Raw genomic sequence first — 17,957 nt, forward strand, 5'->3', positions numbered from 1 at the left:
TATATTAGTATAGATACATGTTAAAAGATTTTCTCGTGTTATCGCGTGATGAAAATCTCTATCATTTTTTTTATCCTATGAAATTATGATATTTTAAAACCTACTATTACTTTGATCCAAAATTAGATTTTATACTTATATATTTTAATAAAAGTTGTTGAATAAAAAGTTTTTTTTTTAACTTTAATTTTTGATTTACCAATTTAACTAATACAAATATATTATGATAATATTTTATGTTCGGAAACTAATTTAGTAGAGTGAATTAGTCGTTTGACAACATAGATACTTAGATAGTAAAAGTTTAGTATAAAATCGTTGTTGGTGACCAAGAGAAATTTCATATTTAAAAAAATATTCACAATGTGCCCATCGTCATTTCGCTTGATTTTAAGTGTTATATTAATCGCTTTTCTCTTTGTTGGTCTTTGCGAGGCTCATCGGCATATAAATGTGGATATCATCAATGATATTGGTCCAAATGTTCAATTGGGACTACACTGCAAATCGAAGGGTAAAGATCTCGGACCTCAATCTTTAGCCCCTCATCAACACTGGGGATTTACTGCATCTCTTAATGTTTGGGAGACGACTCTGTTTTTTTGTCACTTTGTTTGGGAAAATCAGTCTAGATGGTTCGATATTCTTAAGGAAAAGAGAGATACAATTGTATGTAAATATCATCCCTGTGTTTGGAGTATTAGACCTAGTGGTCCATGTAGGTTAACGGATCATGAAAAATGTTACCCATGTAATGCTGATATTTGAATGAAAACCTTTGTTACAAGATTTTATTTCTATAGTTATAGAATAAAAAGTTCAATTTCCTTTTCACTACGCCTGGTCAAGACTCTAGATAATTACCTTATCCAGTTTGCCGGGTTTGATACTACTACCTTGCCCTGCAAGAAACATCATATGGATTTAAGGCAAACCAAACTTAGTAAAGACAAATTGTAATCTTTAGGTTTTACCTGGATAATCATATAGAAGGACCAACAACATTAGCCCTCCTCTAAGAATATCTTCATCATGTCTGTGAATCTTATTGGAGTGCAACAAGTTGGTCCAGGGCAACAAAATCAAATTGCCACTCAAAAACGATATCATCATTGCTCTCTAAAAATTTGAAAAAAGAGTTTTATCTATTGTGTTTTACATGTTAGTATAAATTAATTCGGTCGTACATTGGACCCTTCTTTTGTGCCATCCACCCAACGATATAAACAGTTGTTGCAGAGAAATATCCATGTACAATGGAGAATGAGTTTCAATACAAATTGTATGACTGAGCCAAAACACTTCTTGATTCAATTCAACTTACCTCATAAAAAGACGCTAGCAGTGTTACATCACGATAATTTTTCCAGGCTTTATGGTCATTTCTCTCCCATATTAGTGCAGTGATCGTTGATCCAGTCGCCCTGATGCACTACTTATATGGATAAAAAGCCAAGCCAAACTAAGTAAAATTATTAAAGAAACATTATGATCTACAAGTTTTTTACCAGAAGAATAGCATAGAAGCTCCAACTCAAGCAGCTGGACACAAGCACTAGCCCTCCTCTTAGGATGTCTTCATCATGCTTGTGAATCTTCTTGGCGTGCAGTGACCTGGTCTACGGCAACTGAATCACTTGGTAGTCATTTGAGGTCTTGTATTCCTATAGTTTTGAAGTTATTACGAGCGCAAGAAACAAAACAAAATAAAAAAAAAACATAGAAACAAACAATAAGGTATGGTAGTCGTACCTTTCAAATACAAGAGAAAGGGATGATAGTATTGTAGCTGCGATAACTAGACGCTCAGCAAACAAGATTCTCGGAGAAATCTCCGTTATCTAGAACATATTTTGCAATGATTGACATTATCGATAAGCCAATCTGAACTGAAACAACGGTAACTACCAATAGGACGTTATCCATGGCGTCTTCTTAAAAAAAAAGTTATAACAAACATGAGCAAACAATAAACAAAACATAAGCAAAATATAAGTACATATAATACTTTTTTTTTTTTACTTTTTAAGTTTATGTTGGCATTTATAAGTTGCTAGATTATGACTTGTGTCATATAGCATGTGTTGTTTCTAAGTCAAATGAATACATTTGATAACAGCAACATCAACAAAAAAAAGGGAAAATATATACCCAAGAGTAAAGAATCTTTGCATATCTTTGACTATCTTAATCATTCACAAAAATGTAACTGAGTATAAAAAGATGGGATGCGCAAACTTTAAGTTCATATTCATAATTATTATCAAAAAATAATATTCAAAATGAGTGGCTCTTTGGCATTTCACATCATAATGAGTGTCACATTCATGGTTTTTTTCTTTGGTGGTCTATGCGAGGCTCGTGGGGTAAACGTGGATCTCATCAATGATATTGGTCCAAATGTTCAATTAGGACTACACTGCAAATCGAAGAACAAAGATCTCGGATCACAATCTTTAGTCTCTGATCAACACTGGGGGTTTAGAGCATCTCTTGGTTTTTGGACCGTGACTCTTTTTTTTTGTCATTTTGAATGGGAAAACCAATCCAAATGGTTTGATATTTTTGTTGAAGACAGAGATTTAACATGTGGTGATCATTGTGTTTGGAGTATAAGACCTAGTGGTCCATGTAGACTAACGGGTCGAGAAAAATGTTTCCCATGGAATAATAAGTATTGAAACGTTGTATTAAAATTTTCATTTTGATAATCTAAAAAAATAAGAAAAGTATACGCTTATAGTATTCGTTTATCTTCAACTATTTATTTCTAGTATGATAGAAATATTTTCATTGAACCTAATATTTTCGAAAATTCTCGGTTGTTGACCTACCTAATTCTGAAAGTAATTGCTCCCTTGTAGAGGACTCTCGTAGATTTCCATCTTTTTTTTTAATGTATATAAGTACATACCATTGTTTTGATTTTTTTAGTTTATCTTGGCATTTATAAGTTGCTAGATTATGACTTGTGTCATACAACATGTGTTGTTTCTAAGACAAATGAATACATTTGGTAACAACAACATCAAAATAAAAAAACGGAAAATATCTACCCAAGAGTAAAGAATCTTTGCATATCTTTGACTATCTTAATTATTCGCAAAAATGTAACTGAGTATAAAAAGATGGGATGCTAAACCTTTAAGTTCTTAAACAAAATATCCATAGTTATTATAAAAAAAAAAAATCGAAATGAATGGCTCTTCAGCGTTTCACATAATATTGAGTGTTACATTCATGGTTTTTCTCTTTGGTGGTCTCTGCGAGGCTGGTGTTGTGGTAAACGTGGATATCATCAATGATATTGGTCCAAATGTTCAACTGGGACTACACTGCAAATCGAAGGACAAAGATCTCGGACCACAATCTTTAGCCCCTCAACAACACTGGGGGTTTAGAAAAACACTTGATTTTTGGGGCGTGACTCTGTTTTTTTGTCATTTTGAATGGGAAAACCAATCCAAATGGTTTGATATTCTTGTTGCTGGGAGAGATAGAAATACATGTGCTGAACATCCGTGTGTTTGGAGTATAAGACCTAGTGGTCCATGTAGACTAACGGGTAAAGAAAAATGTTTCCCATGGAATGATCAGTATTGAAACGTTGTATTAAATTTTTCACATTGATGATAAAAAAAAAATATGAAGAGTATTATTTTTCTTTGTTTTTCTTTACTATATACTAGATAAGGCCCCCCTATATTTAGGCGGGTGTAAGATATAACTGTAATTTTTTATCGATAATATTTAAATTTTAAATAGTAAAATAATAATCTATACATTGTTCTTGATATATAATTTTGAATAGTAAAATAGTAGTCTTATGCATTTTATTTTATTATATCCATTCAATCTTATTGATGATATTTGAAGTCTAAATAGTAATCTACACACTTTTTTATATTATAATTTAGTATTTAGAAGAAAAGAACAAATTTTTATCTTACATATTCAATTTTGTATACAATTTAACTATCTATTTCATAAAAAACTCGATTTTAATTTTACACACTTCATCTCACTTGATAATGATTTCATGTCAAAATAATATATATATGAGATCAAATCTATATCTTAGTTAATATTAAAAATTATTAACAATTAACAAAACATAGTGTTAATACCATACATATTAAAAATTTGACCAATAATATATATAAATATTTTTGGTTAATTTTCCTTTTGGTTAAGAAAAACAAAATGTAATATTTTTTAGATATAGACATATGAATTAGTATATGTTAATAATGATTTATTTTTTAGTTTTCTATTTCTTTAAGAAGAAAAAAGTTAATTGACTTCTTTTTTAGTATTTCTATTTCTTTAAGAAGAAAAAAGTTAATTATTTTGTTACACGTGTCAACATCTGATCGATAGACTTGACACATGACATAATCCTATGAGTTAGTAATTTTAAAAACCATACTTTATATAATAAGATATGTAAATGTTTCATTTTAAAATATCTACTCCCAGAATTACATAATGTCTCTGTTCGGGAGTACGTCGCCTTCATCCATCACTACTCTTCATGTCTGTCTGATAGGAACCGCAACTCCATCCTCTACCCTTGTATGAGGAAATCAGTCTAGATGGTTCGATATTCTTAGGAAAGAGAGATACAATTGTATGTAAACATCATCACCCGTGTGTTTGGAGTATAAGACCTAGTGGTCCATGTAGATTAACGGGTCAAGAAAAATGTTACCCATGGAATGTTGATATTTGAATACCTTTGTTACAAGATTTCATTTTTATAATTACCTTATCCAGTTTTGCCGGGTATGATACTACTACCTTGGCCTGCAAGAAACATCATATGGATTTAAGAAAGCCGAACTTAGTAAAGACAAGGTGTAATCTTTTCGTTTTTACCTGAATAATCACATAGAAGGACCAGCAGAAAGCATGGCAGTGTGAATGTAATCTTCTTAGCAAAGACATCTTGTAATCTTTTTAGGAAAGACAAAATTTAAGGCAAGCAAAACTTAGTAAAGACAAATTGTAGCAATATAGCTACTTGTAGACTAAAATTTCTCTGTCTTTTATTGTGTGATTGTTTAGAAAAAGGAAAAGCAGAAAGCAGGGCAGAGCCGGAAAGAATCGGAGATAAGTGCAAGAGTACGGACATAGTGGTGAACCAAGCAGTGACGATACCAATGCCTAATGGAATACCATGTTATATTGTAGTATGTCTGGATGCATAATTTCGAGGATACATATCAACTGCGGTTGGTTCAGCTCGGCTAAGTGGATAAACCCAAGACTCTTCAAACGTATTTACTACGAAGACTGTCTCGTCAACAACAGCAAGCCTAAATTTGCCTTTTGGCTCCACTCTCTCTTTTCACTACCGCAACACTTTCCCTTACCAATCTATCTGCGGCCTTCGTGACCTGTTCTTAGGTGGTGGCTTTTTCTCTTGTTTTTTTTTATAGGATGAGATAGTCGAAACAGAGGGAACTTAAGAGGCCTTATTAGATACAGAAATATGAGATTAGTCATATTCATATACCATACCATCCACTTTTGTTTTTTGGTTCTCTTGGGATGTGAAACAGTGATAGATAAATGAATATATCAAAACTCTTTTTTCCCTCTCTATTAAGCTTTTCTCAAGACCTATTATTGTAACTGGAAATGGTCAAAACCCTCAGTCTCAGATCCTAGAACTAGCTTATTGGGTCAAGTTGATTGAGCCCTTAAAACCACTAAGAGAAATAACCTCGGAAGCAATCTTTGAATTTGAACATGGTCAGACTCAAGACACCATACCATCCTGTCATTTGTTCTCTAGGATGGGAAACTTTATGGATAAATGAATATATCAACCTATATTCCCCTCTATAAGCTCATCTCAATACTTATAGATATAGTAGCTGGACAATGTCAAAACCTCAGACCCCAGAACAAGCCTATCCAGAATATAACAGACCAATGAATGAGATGTTGAATATTCACTGATGGGGATAAATAAGAATCCAATGAAATCAAGAGATTGGGATGCGTAGTTTTTACACCATAAAGTAGAATTTCTCAATTAAATCCAAATCACAAACACCAAATTGAATTGTCATTCATAAAACGAGAATCTAAATCTCATGTGGTAGAGCTTAGAAGTAGAAACAGCTCTATCAACACACAGAGAGAATTGAAGAAGAAGATACAAACTTGGATACTTTTCTGGTTATTCCTCTACAAATGGTCTTCCATCTCTAACAATCTTCATCTCTTTCTAGCCAATCACTAATTGCCAACTCACAATTCACACCTCTACCAATCATAGTCTCACAAACTTCCAAGTCACTCTTTTCCTATATCATACCTCAGTTGCCTCAGGCTCTGGAGGTGGAGGTGGCGGCGGCGGCGTGGTTTGTTCTCCCATTTTTCCCCAAAGAACAAAAGAGATGCCAATGATAATCACGAAAGCTCCAATTATCCTGATTCAGCAAAGAAAGATGAGTTGAGAAGAGGACTACTAAGAGATACCAAGGATGTTAGGAAAGCACCAATGCTCACCTCCCGACAAACATCTGCTCAGAGAGTACAACCGAGCTAATGACCGCCGTGGCAATCAGATTGATTGGATTGAAGATACTCACCCTTCTTCTGTGCCATCCACCCAACAACGTAAACCGTTGTTGCTGAGAAACATCCCTGTACAGTGGAGAATGAGTTTCAATACAAATTGTATGACAACCAAATGACTTCTTGATTCAATTCAACTTACCCCAGAGACGCTAACACTGTCACATTTGGATGAAGTTTCAAGGCTTTAAGTTTATTTCTCTCCCATATTAGTGCGGTGACCGTTGATCCAACGCCCCGATGATGCAGATGAGAGCCGTCAGGGACAGTTTTGCCGGGTACGACACTACTACCTTGGCCTGCAAGAAACATCATATAGATTAAAAGGCCAGCCAACTTAGTAAATTTCTGTAAAGAAACATTGTGACCTTTGGGCTTTTTACCTGAAGAATAACATAGAAGCTCCAACTCAAGCAGCTGCACACTAGCATAAGCCCTCCTCTTAGGATGTCCTCATCATGTCTGTGGATCTTCTTTGCGTGCAGCAAGCTGTTCCATGGCAATGGAATCACCTGGCCTCTCCAAAATGTCATCAGCATTGCTCCAGCAACCGCCACACACGTTCCAAGAACTTTTGCTTTTCCTCGATGACTGTGAATAGCCACTTTCTCCAACCTTGCAAAAGGGTACGAGACATTACATGTTGGAACTAAAGTCAAAACACACATACTGATTTGATTATTACTCATACAGAACTAAATGTTTGAAAGAAAATAGAAGGCTACCTGAATATACAGGCCATCACAAATGTAATGGCCGGGAGTAGGTTGAACATTCCGGAAGTGAAAGTGGGCGTTGTGAGCTGCATGCCTGTATAGTACAAGTTTTGCTCCAATAGTGGCCTGTAAGAAAACATTTGATTAAACCTCTAATATATTGATGAATGTGATGATTCATACAAACTATAAGTAACTTACTCGAAAATGCTCATGATAACTATCTGAGCAAAGATTCTTTTAGTCAGGTCTTGTATTCCTATAGATTTGAGATTATTATTAGCACCAGAAACAAAACAAAACAACAAAAAAAACAGAGAAAACATACAATAAGTTATGGTTGGTACCTCTCAAATACTAAAGCAAGGGGTGATAGAATTGAAAATGCAATAACCAGACGCGCAGCAACAAAGATTCTCGGAGAAAGCCCGTAATCTAGAGCATACTTTGCAATGACCGACATTATGGATAAACCAATCTGAATTGAAACAGCCGCAACTACTGGTAGGATGTTATGATCATGGCTTCTTCTTCTTCTACGTCTTTTTTTTTTGGTTAAATTATATTCAAAAAAAAAAAAAAAAACGTTTTAGATCCGTTTTTCTTAAGTTTTTAGTAGAAATTACTTAAAAACCATTGCCTAGGAAAATAAAAATAGAACACAAAGCTTTTACCTGAGGAACTGAGTACTGAAAGCAGCTTAGTCTCGTGAAGCAAACCAGCCTTTGTCGACTGTCGTAGCGTCTGTCCTCGGTTGATTGAATTGTCCAGATCTGATTACGAATATATTTATCTATCCATCGGATGAGGTTGGTTGCAATTCCTGGTTGCACTTCTTCTTCGTCTTTTTCTTCTTCTTCTTTAAAAATAAAATAAAATTTAAAAGTGTGGTCTCAGTGGTGTTCGTCAATGGAGGAGGAGGTGCAGGAAGAAAATATTCTAAAGAAAATGCTTCCAGCTCGTTTTTACTTTAATGCTATTATAGTGTGTGGTTTTTACGCTTGTTTATCTCCAAGCTCCTTGTTTTGGTAATATGACATTAACGTCATTATGACTCTTTAACTACCAACTCATACAGTATAAATACCGTAGTTAGCTACTTATACATGTCGTATACGCTTATACTACTCAGATTGACCGGACGATTCGTCACCGGCTTTCGTGTCTAGGGTTTACCGACAGCTCTCTTTTTCCATTGGGCCCTATCATAATTTATCCATCAACAGCCCAATCTTTTTAGCGCCACGCATAAAGCTTGGCTCCCTTTTTTGGTTTTTTTTCTCCTCGTTTTAAATGTTAAAACTAGGTTGTTTTACTTGTGTTTTGATATTTTTAACTATTGTTTGTAGTACATGTGTTTGATTCAATTTAGTTTCATATTGCCATCTTTCTGCAATTCTTTTTTTTTTTAATGTAGATAAGTACATACCATTGTTATGACTTTTTTTAGTTTATGTTGGTATTTATAAGTAGCTAGGTTATGACTTGTGTCATATATCATGTGTTATTACATCATGCCTCTGTTCGAGACTACGTCGCCTTCATCCATCACTACTCTTCCTGTCTGTCTGATCGGAACCGCAACTCCATCCTCTTACCTTTTCCCAACCTAAAACAAAAAGAGATGAATTTTCTGTTCGAAGTGATGTTCAGAGTTCATGAATTCATTAATTACATTTACGGGCCAGCCAGAATTTGGCCATTTCGCAAATTCACCTATACTAAAACGGTGTGAAAGGAAGAACGAAAAATACAAAGGCACAATCTTTTTTAAAAATAGATAGATATATAATTATCTTCATCACACGTAACGTAATGGACCTAGTAACCTATACAGCTTCCATACATTGGGAAAGTAAGAAGAAAAAACAAATAAGGGACAAAGAGTTACTTGAAAAGAATTTATAGTTCATTTTCTACACATTCAAAGATGATAAATAACTCCACAGCTTAAAGGGAAGCTTTACTTTACTTTTAGCTTTCTTTTTTTGATTTTGTTTTCTTCTGTACCGGAAGAATTGAAACGATGTGTATGATAGATACATTGGTCTTCCTCCCTTCACAAAATGGTGCATGTGCAGATTACTGCCTTTGGTGCTTTATCAACCTTCTTCTCTGTTTAATCAAAAACCAGTATTCAACTGTTAGTTAGCTTTCATCAACAAACGTCTTAGTAATCACAAACTCACTTTCCACGACTTTCTCAAGTTTGTGAAAAAACAAATTATGCAGACAAATCTCAAAGACTGGCAAAAGTTTTCAGTGGGGTTTACAAGGAGATGACGACCAATAATGAATTCAGGTATTCCTTTCCTCATGGCATGCTTTGCTAAGCTTAGAGCTGATTTTTGCTTTATTTCACACAAAGAACACACCAGAAACCTAGGAATGAATTCTAGGGTATCCTTTACTCTCTCTCAAGACAAACAAACCAAATTTAGACAAAACCACTAATCACCTGATAGGTTGATTGAGTCAGTACCATAGGCTGTTAGAAAGAAAAAGAATGTACTGATCTTAGTCACCGACTAACTTTCTGATGTGCATGAACACTCTTACGAAATCTTACCAGCCTCAATTAATATAAGTATGACTAGAGCTAGATATTATAAGACGTAAAGTTGAGCCAGATAAATGAATACCATAATCCATACAGTTGACAAGATAAATACCACAAGACTAATGAAAGATTGAGGAACCTCTAAGGACACATATATCTCCATGAAACGGGAATTCTCTGATATAAAAGACATGAAGAACATTACACATAGACAAACAACTACCTGTTTTGGATTTAGCTAGAGAAGGCTGTACAACAACATGCATCACAATGACTCCACCAGCAATATCTCCAAATGGTGTCTTACACTGCCCAACAGTCTTGTTGTTCTCCAAGATCTTACCCGAGCTTATCAGCTTCACTTCGTTTATCCCCTTTGGAACAACTGTTTTGCCTAACCAAAACCACAAAAAAATTGATGCTTGGATCAACCTCAAATCACAGAGACTTGGCTTTTCTCATACATCAAGCTTATAACATCTCAAATGAGCTAATAATAATTCATCTACAGCTCTAAATTTCGAATTTCTACCGACAATTGCAGGATTCAGTGACAATCAACACGAAATTCGTGGGAAGATCATGAATAAAACCAGGATCAGATTGGGGAAAAAGGGGCACCGATTCAAAAAACCTTAAAACTAACCTTTGGGCCAATCAGAGACGACCCTCTGCTTCAAAAAGTCAACAGTAGAAGCCGCAGAATACCGAAAAGGCCCGATATCGGAGCCATCGTACAACCTGAATTTGATATCTATCGATTCTTCCTCCGGCATATCCGTTGACTTCTCTCTGACCTCCGATTACCAACCAAATTCCAGCTCCGATCACCAATCCCGCTTCTCAAACACAACTATTTCAGATCTGAAAATAGGTCTGAAAAAAAGTAGACAGGAACGAGAATCAGAGCTCGCTTCGAAACGGGATAGAACAAAAAAACAAAAAACAAAAAAGAGGAAGAATCAAACACACAGAATCGAAGCTTCCTCCGAAATCGTGTTTCGGATCTTTGATTTTGAGGTGTGAAAAAAGCGAAAGAAGGAAGAAGAAAGAGCTTGCTTTTTTCAAGAGTCACCAAATATCAAAGTTCCTTCTCAAGCCGACGGTTTTCACTTTTTTCCTTCCTTTTTTTTTTCCCCTTTCTTTTCGTCGTCACTTCTACTTCTTCTCAAGCCGACGTCTTCAACTTTTATTGTCCTAGCCAAAAACGCTGTCGTTTTATTCGAATTTACCTGTCTAACTGTTCCCACTTCCCACCATACTTTTTTTTTCTTCTTCTACAATAATATAATTCGTTCTGATTTTGGCAGTATTGTGTGGTTAAGACATCATAATTCTGATTTTAGTAGGGCTCCAAATCTTATACGAGTCGGCCAATATATAATATATTAGTTGTATGCAACAAAACAAAACGATGGAAACTTTCCAATACTTATTTCTACAAGTTGACACTTCTTCACTTGAACTCTTTTCTTTCACTGGAGTTGTATCCTTTAACACCACTAGTGCTCTTTTTATTTAGGTATTCTTTATCATTTTATATTTCATTATACATATCTTTAGATACTGCCAAAATGTTTTATTAAAAAGGAAGAAGATACATTCGATTACTTTTCTTATGATTCGAGTTATGCGTTACTTCTTCTCCCAGACAGCAAAGTCAAGGCCTGAATAAGCTAAAGCAAAATTAGAAGGAACAAGTGTTCCCACATCTTGCTTTGGTCCAATCTTCATGATAACTTTATCATCAATCATAGCCAAGTAGAGATCCGCCTCTGCCGCTTTTATCGTTACAGAGCTTGTGCTACCAATCCCATTTTTGTTCCTGATAGCCACCAGCTTTGAGATGCTCTCTTTTAGTCCCCATTCTATGTAATGATTATAAAACTGCAACAAAAATAACATATCAACAAGATTGTAGTTGTAAATAGTATAGCTACATACTAAAATGATACTTACAATGCAAGGAGTTCCTGGATGAGTAAGTATATAAACGTATCCAAGCAAGACTTTATCAGAAGGGAAAACCCACGTTCTGAATGTATCATGGTTATCTATGAATGTGACAGCGTTTCCGGGCATGATTCCTATCATACCAGGCGGTTTTCCCTGCGAGTCCTTTAGTCTCCAAAGCTCACCTTTGACAGCAGACTGTAAGATCCCTTTGGTGGTGAAATCAAAAGCTGTCAACACACCACCACCCGCTTCCTCGATCCACTGTTTGAGACCCGACCGATGCTCGTTCTGATCATAGTCTAGTTTCCCGTCTCCTCCGTACTTCATATCGTCCCATTTCTCACCCACCGCAAAATCCGGTGATGTATTCTGTGTATCCAAAAACAGAGGAATTTATCACATAATCAGTAGTGAACTTTCTTATATATTTCTTATTGATTGCATTGACTTATGTTTCTTATATACTAAATAGTAGTAAATAACCCTATCAACCTATGATACTTATATATACTAATAGTAAATAATTATCTCAACCTATGTTTCTTATATACTAATACTGTTGTCTGATATTTGAGAATTCATATGTGATTTACCTGAACGTATAATTTGGTGATGGAAGATGCATAACCTCGAACATAATCAAATCTCCAACCATGGAATCCGATTTCAGTTTTAAGCCAATTCATCCATTCGGACAACTCTTTCTGAACTCTAGGGTTAAGGTGGTCGATGTCGGGCGCTCCATCAAAATCTCCTCCGGTGTCGAGGTTTCCGGTACCGGGAAATTTAGGGTCATTGCGGCAGACAAAGGAAGGATCCCAATCAAGACGATCATCGGAAGTCCCACCTTCGAAATAACAGTATCCACATTTATCGTCTTTCCTCTCAGCTGTTCTGTGGTTAATCACTATATCAGCCAAAGCTTTTATTCCTTTTTGATTCAACGCTTTGATTAACGATTTCAGTTCCGCCTCTGAACCGTATTTGGAGCTGTTTAGATCGTATAGCTTTCCCGGTAAGTAACCTGAGGAATGAAGATTGCGTGAGTAACAAGATTGGTATGTGAATGTGTAAAGAGTAAAGCAGAAATGGAACCTTCAGGAGCAACGGATTGAGAAGGAGGAGGAAGCCAAAGATGAGTGATTCCAGCGTTGGCTATGTCGTCAATGGAGTTGTGGAGAGAATTGTAGAATCCTCCTTCTTTCTTCCATGACTCCCAATTGAAACTCTGTTTCACAATTGAAAGAAACCCAATAAGTGAGTGTGTAGAGTCTGTGTATGTAAAGAAGCAAAACTAAAGACGAACCTGAAACAATAAGGTGGAGGAAAACGTGAAGGTTGGAAAGACGATGAAGAAAAGAAGAGAAGAGAAGAGTAACGTATGGAGAGATGTCATTGTCTGATTGTGAATGGTTTGCTTCTTCTATCTGCTTTGTGTGTTTATATTGAGACCCTAAACCTTGTAGAGTTACGTAACCTAAACGACACGGCCTTGTCATATCTGATATATTTCTTCATCAGTCTATTTTTCTTGGGAATGAAATGTGAATACATTTACAAGGAGTTATGGCAAAAAATCTACTCTGTCTGATCCTAGCTCTAAAATGAGTCAAGTATGGTCTCCCTTTAGACCTCCATTTGTCACGTTTTGAGTGGACAATAGGTTGAGAATATTCTAGGGGAAAAAATGATATTTGGAGCTAATATATGTTGTTTGGGCTGTTAAAAAAAGTGATTGGGCCGTAACATTAACTTTTCCTAGAGGAATCATAAAACGAAGAGGCTAGAGTACTTGTTATTTATTAGACGTTAGGGTAAAATAGAATTGAGAAGTACTAGGTAACTCAATTCTGGTAGTCCAGATGAATTCTGAAGTATTGTCTACATGTGATGTACACCATAATGATTTTTTTTTAAAACATCTGACCTGTGAATGATCATGTTTATCTAACTTACTTTGAATTTTCATTTCCTTTTTAATTAGCCGGACTAATAAACTTTTAAGTATTACTGAGAACAGAGGCATCAAAAACTATTTTACAAAATTCTAAACGACGCACATAAATTTTTGAAGGATAGTACAATTTCGAGATATTTCGAAAGAAGATGATGAGAAAATAAAAGACAAATTAGGAAACCAGACTCAACAGTTCAACATTAAAGTCAATCACTAATTCATAATTGAAAACTAAATCTTGACTTAGTTTGGCATTTTCTTGTCCATCTGGTCCTCTAAGTCACCACCATGAGTTTTAATAGGATGACTCACGTCAGGATTAGTCTGCGGCTGAACCGTAAGATCACCAGAAGCCGGAGTAGATGAAAGCTTGACCATGTTGATGGAATGATCCGACACCGTTTTGGGCTTCTCTGTCTCATCAACCACTAGTGGAGTTTTGTAGTACTTGAATATGACGTATAGAATCATTTGGACTGCTCCGAGAAACGCACCCAATATATTTGGAAGCTTCAAATCATAAAAAAGTAATCACATCATCAGTAACAATCCCACTAATCATTTTTTGATAGGGAACAGTAATCCTATTAATCGCCGACAACCTAAAAAACTTTATATAATTGTACTCTCGGTTTCTTTTACGTGATCATATAATATATGATTGTAAGCATAAAGCAAAAGTAGCGTACGGCTCAAATCATTCATTCGTCGTCTTTAAATAGATGGAATTTGGGCAAAGAGACAAAAGGTGGTGGAAACTCTTTTGCCTTTAACATAAACCACACATAATAATATATGATACTATGTTTGAGCTGTCCATTTTCATATACTAAAGAAAAAGATTCACATATAATATAAGAAAAAAAGAGAGACTCACCGCAACGTAGAAGTCTTTAATAGCAAGACCGTAGAAGAGCCACGTAATGGCGCTGATTGTAAGAAACAATGATAGAGAGAAAGGCATAAACTCCACACTCTTTGTTCGTATCACCACTCTCTGCGTCATCATTTTATACAATTTCACATGTTAGAGAACTATATAATATACGTAAACATAAAGAGATGCTATTACCGGAAAAGGAAAGACAAATATTAGTTTCTTTGATTTTAGAGTATATTATATTCTCTATATGAATTAGCATGGCTCTTTTTAGATAGACAAACATTTCTTTTTTCTGAGTGCGTGTGATACATGTCACATAAGTATGTACGTACCATGATGCTCAAAGGAGCTGCGAAAACACAAACAGAAAATCCGACGCAAATCCCTCCAAGGACTTTCTCACGGTTCGATCCTTTGGTTAGGAGCTCGCAGACGAGAATAATAGCAGCAAAACCCAAGAAATTCAAGAGCCCAAGAACCTTCAAAGTTGATATCTACATGGTTTATCATCATCAGCTAAACCTGTATGTATGAGTGCATGTTTTAATATACCAAAAGAAATGGGATGGTTTAAACGTACTCTAGCTTTCTTGTTAGCATAGGTGATGAAGAGGATGATGTAGATGGTTTCGATGAAGCATCCCACAGCGTTTATGGTAATGAGAAGGAAGCCTGCTCCATCTTTTTGCAGAGCATAGTAAATCCATAGCATCGCGCTAAAGAGGGCTGACACGTAGGGAAGTGATTCAAAACCTTCTATCGATTTTTTCTTGCAGATTCTTACAAAAGTTGGCCTGAAAATAATGTCCAAAACATTTTTCTTTGTTAAGAGAAAGCAAATAAAAATAGAAGTGTACGTTTGAGATCGATGATGCTTACACTGGTGCCAAGAAAACGATGAACGATATGATGTTACCTACAAAAATACATATAGGTAAAGATAACAAAGTTAAATTTGATATGCACTTATAAGAACAATGATATAGTATATAGTTTTGTATAACTTGATGTTTATTTATGAATGCTTGAAACTTACCCAGGACTCCAAATGTAACTGCCAATACGTTGTGAGTGAGAACCATTTTGGTTATTTTGTGAATGAGCGAGCTCTTCAGTATCTTTCTACTTTTGAATGGGAGTGTCGGAGAAAACTAATAAGGAAACAAGAGAAGGGAAAATATATAGAGATCTTCGACTCTTGATTCCTCTATTTGAGTTTTCTTCGATATGAATTAACTAGCGAGGCCAATGGTTCACTATATATAGAGACATGGTAATATGTGTAATGGTTCCATGCTTATATGCTAGGGACGTCGTCGTTTCGTGGTAAAAGAGAGAGAAGAACATCGCAGATTGACGGTCTCAGATATTTCTATGGTTTTTAAAAATGGAAAATATTCGATAATTTTATGTGGTATGCACTCTTGGCGTGTATTATTTTGGTGTCAAACTTTTATGCCAAACCTTGGTTTATATTATTATCGTAGTCATTTAAGTGACCTTTCTTTTTCCTTTAAACCAAATAAAAATAAATGAGCTTTTAATATAGGCGTTACTAAACTGCAAAGAAACCCTTAAAACTTATTGGTAATTTGTTCCTTTGGCATGACCAATAATATAATTAAACCATTGATCGGCTGATAGCTTTCTAGCTAACCATCCAAATAAATAATATATTTAATTTTGATGGTTTTCATCATTGTATTAAAAAACGTAATCTAATTTTCCAATATTCTACCAGGACTCAAACTAGCTAATTAATTAGTTTAGATATTTGTTCTCCGTACACATGTAAGATATAACTACATCTTTTTGTTGCCATCATATAACTACGCGCGTTATGTAAACTATCCAAGCTTGCATTGTAAAATATATATACTATAAACACGTTTCAACGTTTTCTACTATTGATAATAACTAAGAAAAAAAAATTATTAAACACAACATAAGAATATTTTATAAAAATGCATCTCATTTTAAAAATAAAAATTCAATTCATGTATCACTTAAATTTAATACACTCCTGGAGCAAAAATATTGATTGCAAAAGTTCTAGTTCCCATTCCATCTCCAACCCGAATCGTTACATACCGAATTAAGTTCCATTAACCATGCGTGTTTGCTCGTTTTGTTCATCATACCAGTAAAAATGAACGTTTAGGTGTCCGCCACGTGTGACATATTTTATGTTGTCTCCGAGCACTCTTGAACTTCATGATTAGGCAGCCAAAATTAGGTCCGTAACTAATTTTATTTTATTAGCTCTCATAACAACAAATAATATCTTGTCCCTGTGATAATGTATATAAACGCGTCGAGAAGAAAGCAAACAATATAAATTGTATAAAACAAAGAATAGTGCGTTTCATCTTAGACGCGACTGTCGCGTGTGTAAACCGTATAGGGTAAGATTCACCATCATGCTTCTTGATGCTCCACTTGACTACTTTCATGTTAATCTTATTATCTACACAAATATTATCGTATCCAACACCAATCTTCAACTAATTTTAAAAAATCATGCTTTATATTTCTATAATAATATAATTTTATAACCGAACCAAAATTTTAACAAAAATTAGTAATATGCAACTAGTTAAGCTTTTGGAATTAATTATACTATGATATGTCTAGGTTGTAATTAAGCTTTAATTTTACCGTAATACAACTTCTCACTCCACTTATAGAGAGTAATTATACACTAGGGAAATGAAAGGTGGCATGTTAAAATGTTGAGTTAGAAGTTCAAGCTATGAATATTGTAATCAATACCACTACTTTGAGGGAGTATGGCCAGGTGATGCCTCATGACCGCCGTCAGATTTTTACGTGTTTTTATGTAAAGTATAAAGTGCAAAGTTGGTCAAAATGAGCTAGTCACAATTTACTTTCATTGTCCTTTAGCATTCCAAGACAGATTCTTAGGTAAATGCAAATTAATTCGAATATCACCTGGCGTGATATAGTATCTTGACGGTCCCGATTATGCAACATTAACCGATCGGGGCACATGGACCATATCACCATGATCTCTCCCAAGAGTTCTCCCAGACATTATTGCTGTCTCCCTTGTTTTTAAACTTTTATTGCCAAGGATTCAATTGTGTAGGTTAACAACTCTTGTAAAACCTGTTTGTTCATTTCTAATGATATTTACATGCGTAGCAAAAACAAAATGGACCATGTCACTGTTGCTAAATATGCTGAAAATTAACATGTTTCATGTAAAACTTCTTATTCGTAACAATTGCTATACAGTATACTTGGTTATATATATAACATCAACACATCAAT

The 17,957-nt window shown here is 35.0% G+C and overlaps 7 protein-coding genes, 3 long non-coding RNA genes, 1 other non-coding gene and 1 pseudogene across 13 annotated transcripts; 6 read left to right on the top strand and 6 right to left on the bottom strand.

Annotated features, from left to right (window-relative positions):
• Window positions 1–363: 363 nt before the first annotated feature.
• AT4G24973 (Plant self-incompatibility protein S1 family) lies at window positions 364–768 on the top strand (the record flags this gene model as incomplete). Its single annotated transcript, NM_001125577.1, has 1 exon — window positions 364–768. The coding sequence occupies one exon, from the start codon at window positions 364–366 to the stop codon at window positions 766–768; it is 405 nt and encodes a 134-aa protein (NP_001119049.1).
• Window positions 769–1,185: 417 nt separating this feature from the next.
• Window positions 1,186–1,575, top strand: AT4G07295. The gene has a single exon (NR_142130.1). It is a non-coding gene; the product is annotated as an other RNA (long non-coding RNA).
• AT4G07300 lies at window positions 1,369–1,575 on the bottom strand. Its single transcript, NR_142131.1, has one exon. It is a non-coding gene; the product is annotated as an other RNA (long non-coding RNA).
• Window positions 1,576–2,243: 668 nt separating this feature from the next.
• On the top strand, window positions 2,244–2,757 carry AT4G24974 (Plant self-incompatibility protein S1 family). The gene has a single exon (NM_001125578.1). It carries the CDS (start codon window positions 2,283–2,285, stop codon window positions 2,679–2,681), a length of 399 nt encoding a protein of 132 aa, NP_001119050.1. The 5' UTR covers window positions 2,244–2,282; the 3' UTR covers window positions 2,682–2,757.
• Window positions 2,758–3,195: 438 nt separating this feature from the next.
• Window positions 3,196–3,634, top strand: AT4G24975 (Plant self-incompatibility protein S1 family; the record flags this gene model as incomplete). The annotated part of the gene is made up of 1 exon (NM_148373.2): window positions 3,196–3,634. One exon carries the CDS (start codon window positions 3,196–3,198, stop codon window positions 3,601–3,603), a length of 408 nt encoding a protein of 135 aa, NP_680739.1. The 3' UTR covers window positions 3,604–3,634.
• A 1,435-nt stretch (window positions 3,635–5,069) lies between these two features.
• On the top strand, window positions 5,070–5,409 carry AT4G24977 (annotated as a pseudogene). Its single transcript has one exon.
• Window positions 5,410–6,190: 781 nt separating this feature from the next.
• UMAMIT16-psi (nodulin MtN21 /EamA-like transporter family protein) lies at window positions 6,191–7,770 on the bottom strand (the record flags this gene model as incomplete). The annotated part of the gene is made up of 7 exons (NM_118630.4): window positions 6,191–6,238; window positions 6,329–6,443; window positions 6,523–6,660; window positions 6,746–6,792; window positions 6,975–7,206; window positions 7,317–7,433; window positions 7,655–7,770. 7 exons carry the CDS (start codon window positions 7,768–7,770, stop codon window positions 6,191–6,193), a joined length of 813 nt encoding a protein of 270 aa, NP_194228.4.
• A 28-nt stretch (window positions 7,771–7,798) lies between these two features.
• On the bottom strand, window positions 7,799–8,225 carry AT4G03105. The gene is made up of 2 exons (NR_144024.1): window positions 7,982–8,225; window positions 7,799–7,849 (listed from the first exon to the last, which is right to left on the bottom strand). It is a non-coding gene; the product is annotated as an uncharacterized misc_RNA (transcript).
• Window positions 8,226–9,044: 819 nt separating this feature from the next.
• ATGP4 (Ubiquitin family protein) lies at window positions 9,045–11,204 on the bottom strand. Of its 2 annotated transcripts, NM_118631.3 has the most exons (4): window positions 10,840–11,204; window positions 10,514–10,743; window positions 10,091–10,261; window positions 9,045–9,422 (listed from the first exon to the last, which is right to left on the bottom strand). In NM_118631.3, exons 2-4 carry the CDS (start codon window positions 10,641–10,643, stop codon window positions 9,367–9,369), a joined length of 357 nt encoding a protein of 118 aa, NP_194229.1. In that variant the 5' UTR covers window positions 10,644–10,743; window positions 10,840–11,204; the 3' UTR covers window positions 9,045–9,366. The 2 variants fall into 2 exon arrangements, with proteins under 2 accessions (NP_194229.1, NP_001329044.1); NM_001341720.1 differs by having other exon boundaries at window positions 10,514–11,163.
• AMY1 (alpha-amylase-like protein) lies at window positions 11,189–13,239 on the bottom strand. The gene is made up of 5 exons (NM_118632.3): window positions 13,130–13,239; window positions 12,919–13,051; window positions 12,417–12,847; window positions 11,827–12,192; window positions 11,189–11,754 (listed from the first exon to the last, which is right to left on the bottom strand). The coding sequence occupies exons 1-5, from the start codon at window positions 13,217–13,219 to the stop codon at window positions 11,503–11,505; spliced, it is 1,272 nt and encodes a 423-aa protein (NP_567714.1). The 5' UTR covers window positions 13,220–13,239; the 3' UTR covers window positions 11,189–11,502.
• A 539-nt stretch (window positions 13,240–13,778) lies between these two features.
• On the bottom strand, window positions 13,779–15,935 carry SWEET14 (Nodulin MtN3 family protein). Its single transcript, NM_118633.2, has 6 exons — window positions 15,700–15,935; window positions 15,543–15,579; window positions 15,244–15,457; window positions 14,996–15,157; window positions 14,658–14,777; window positions 13,779–14,290 (listed from the first exon to the last, which is right to left on the bottom strand). The coding sequence occupies exons 1-6, from the start codon at window positions 15,743–15,745 to the stop codon at window positions 14,024–14,026; spliced, it is 846 nt and encodes a 281-aa protein (NP_194231.1). The 5' UTR covers window positions 15,746–15,935; the 3' UTR covers window positions 13,779–14,023.
• Window positions 15,936–17,462: 1,527 nt separating this feature from the next.
• AT4G07305 lies at window positions 17,463–17,736 on the top strand. Its single transcript, NR_142132.1, has one exon. It is a non-coding gene; the product is annotated as an other RNA (long non-coding RNA).
• Window positions 17,737–17,957: the final 221 nt, after the last annotated feature.

Source organism: Arabidopsis thaliana, chromosome 4 (assembly GCF_000001735.4).
Source record: "Arabidopsis thaliana chromosome 4, partial sequence".
NCBI classification, from domain to species: Eukaryota; Viridiplantae; Streptophyta; class Magnoliopsida; order Brassicales; family Brassicaceae; genus Arabidopsis; species Arabidopsis thaliana.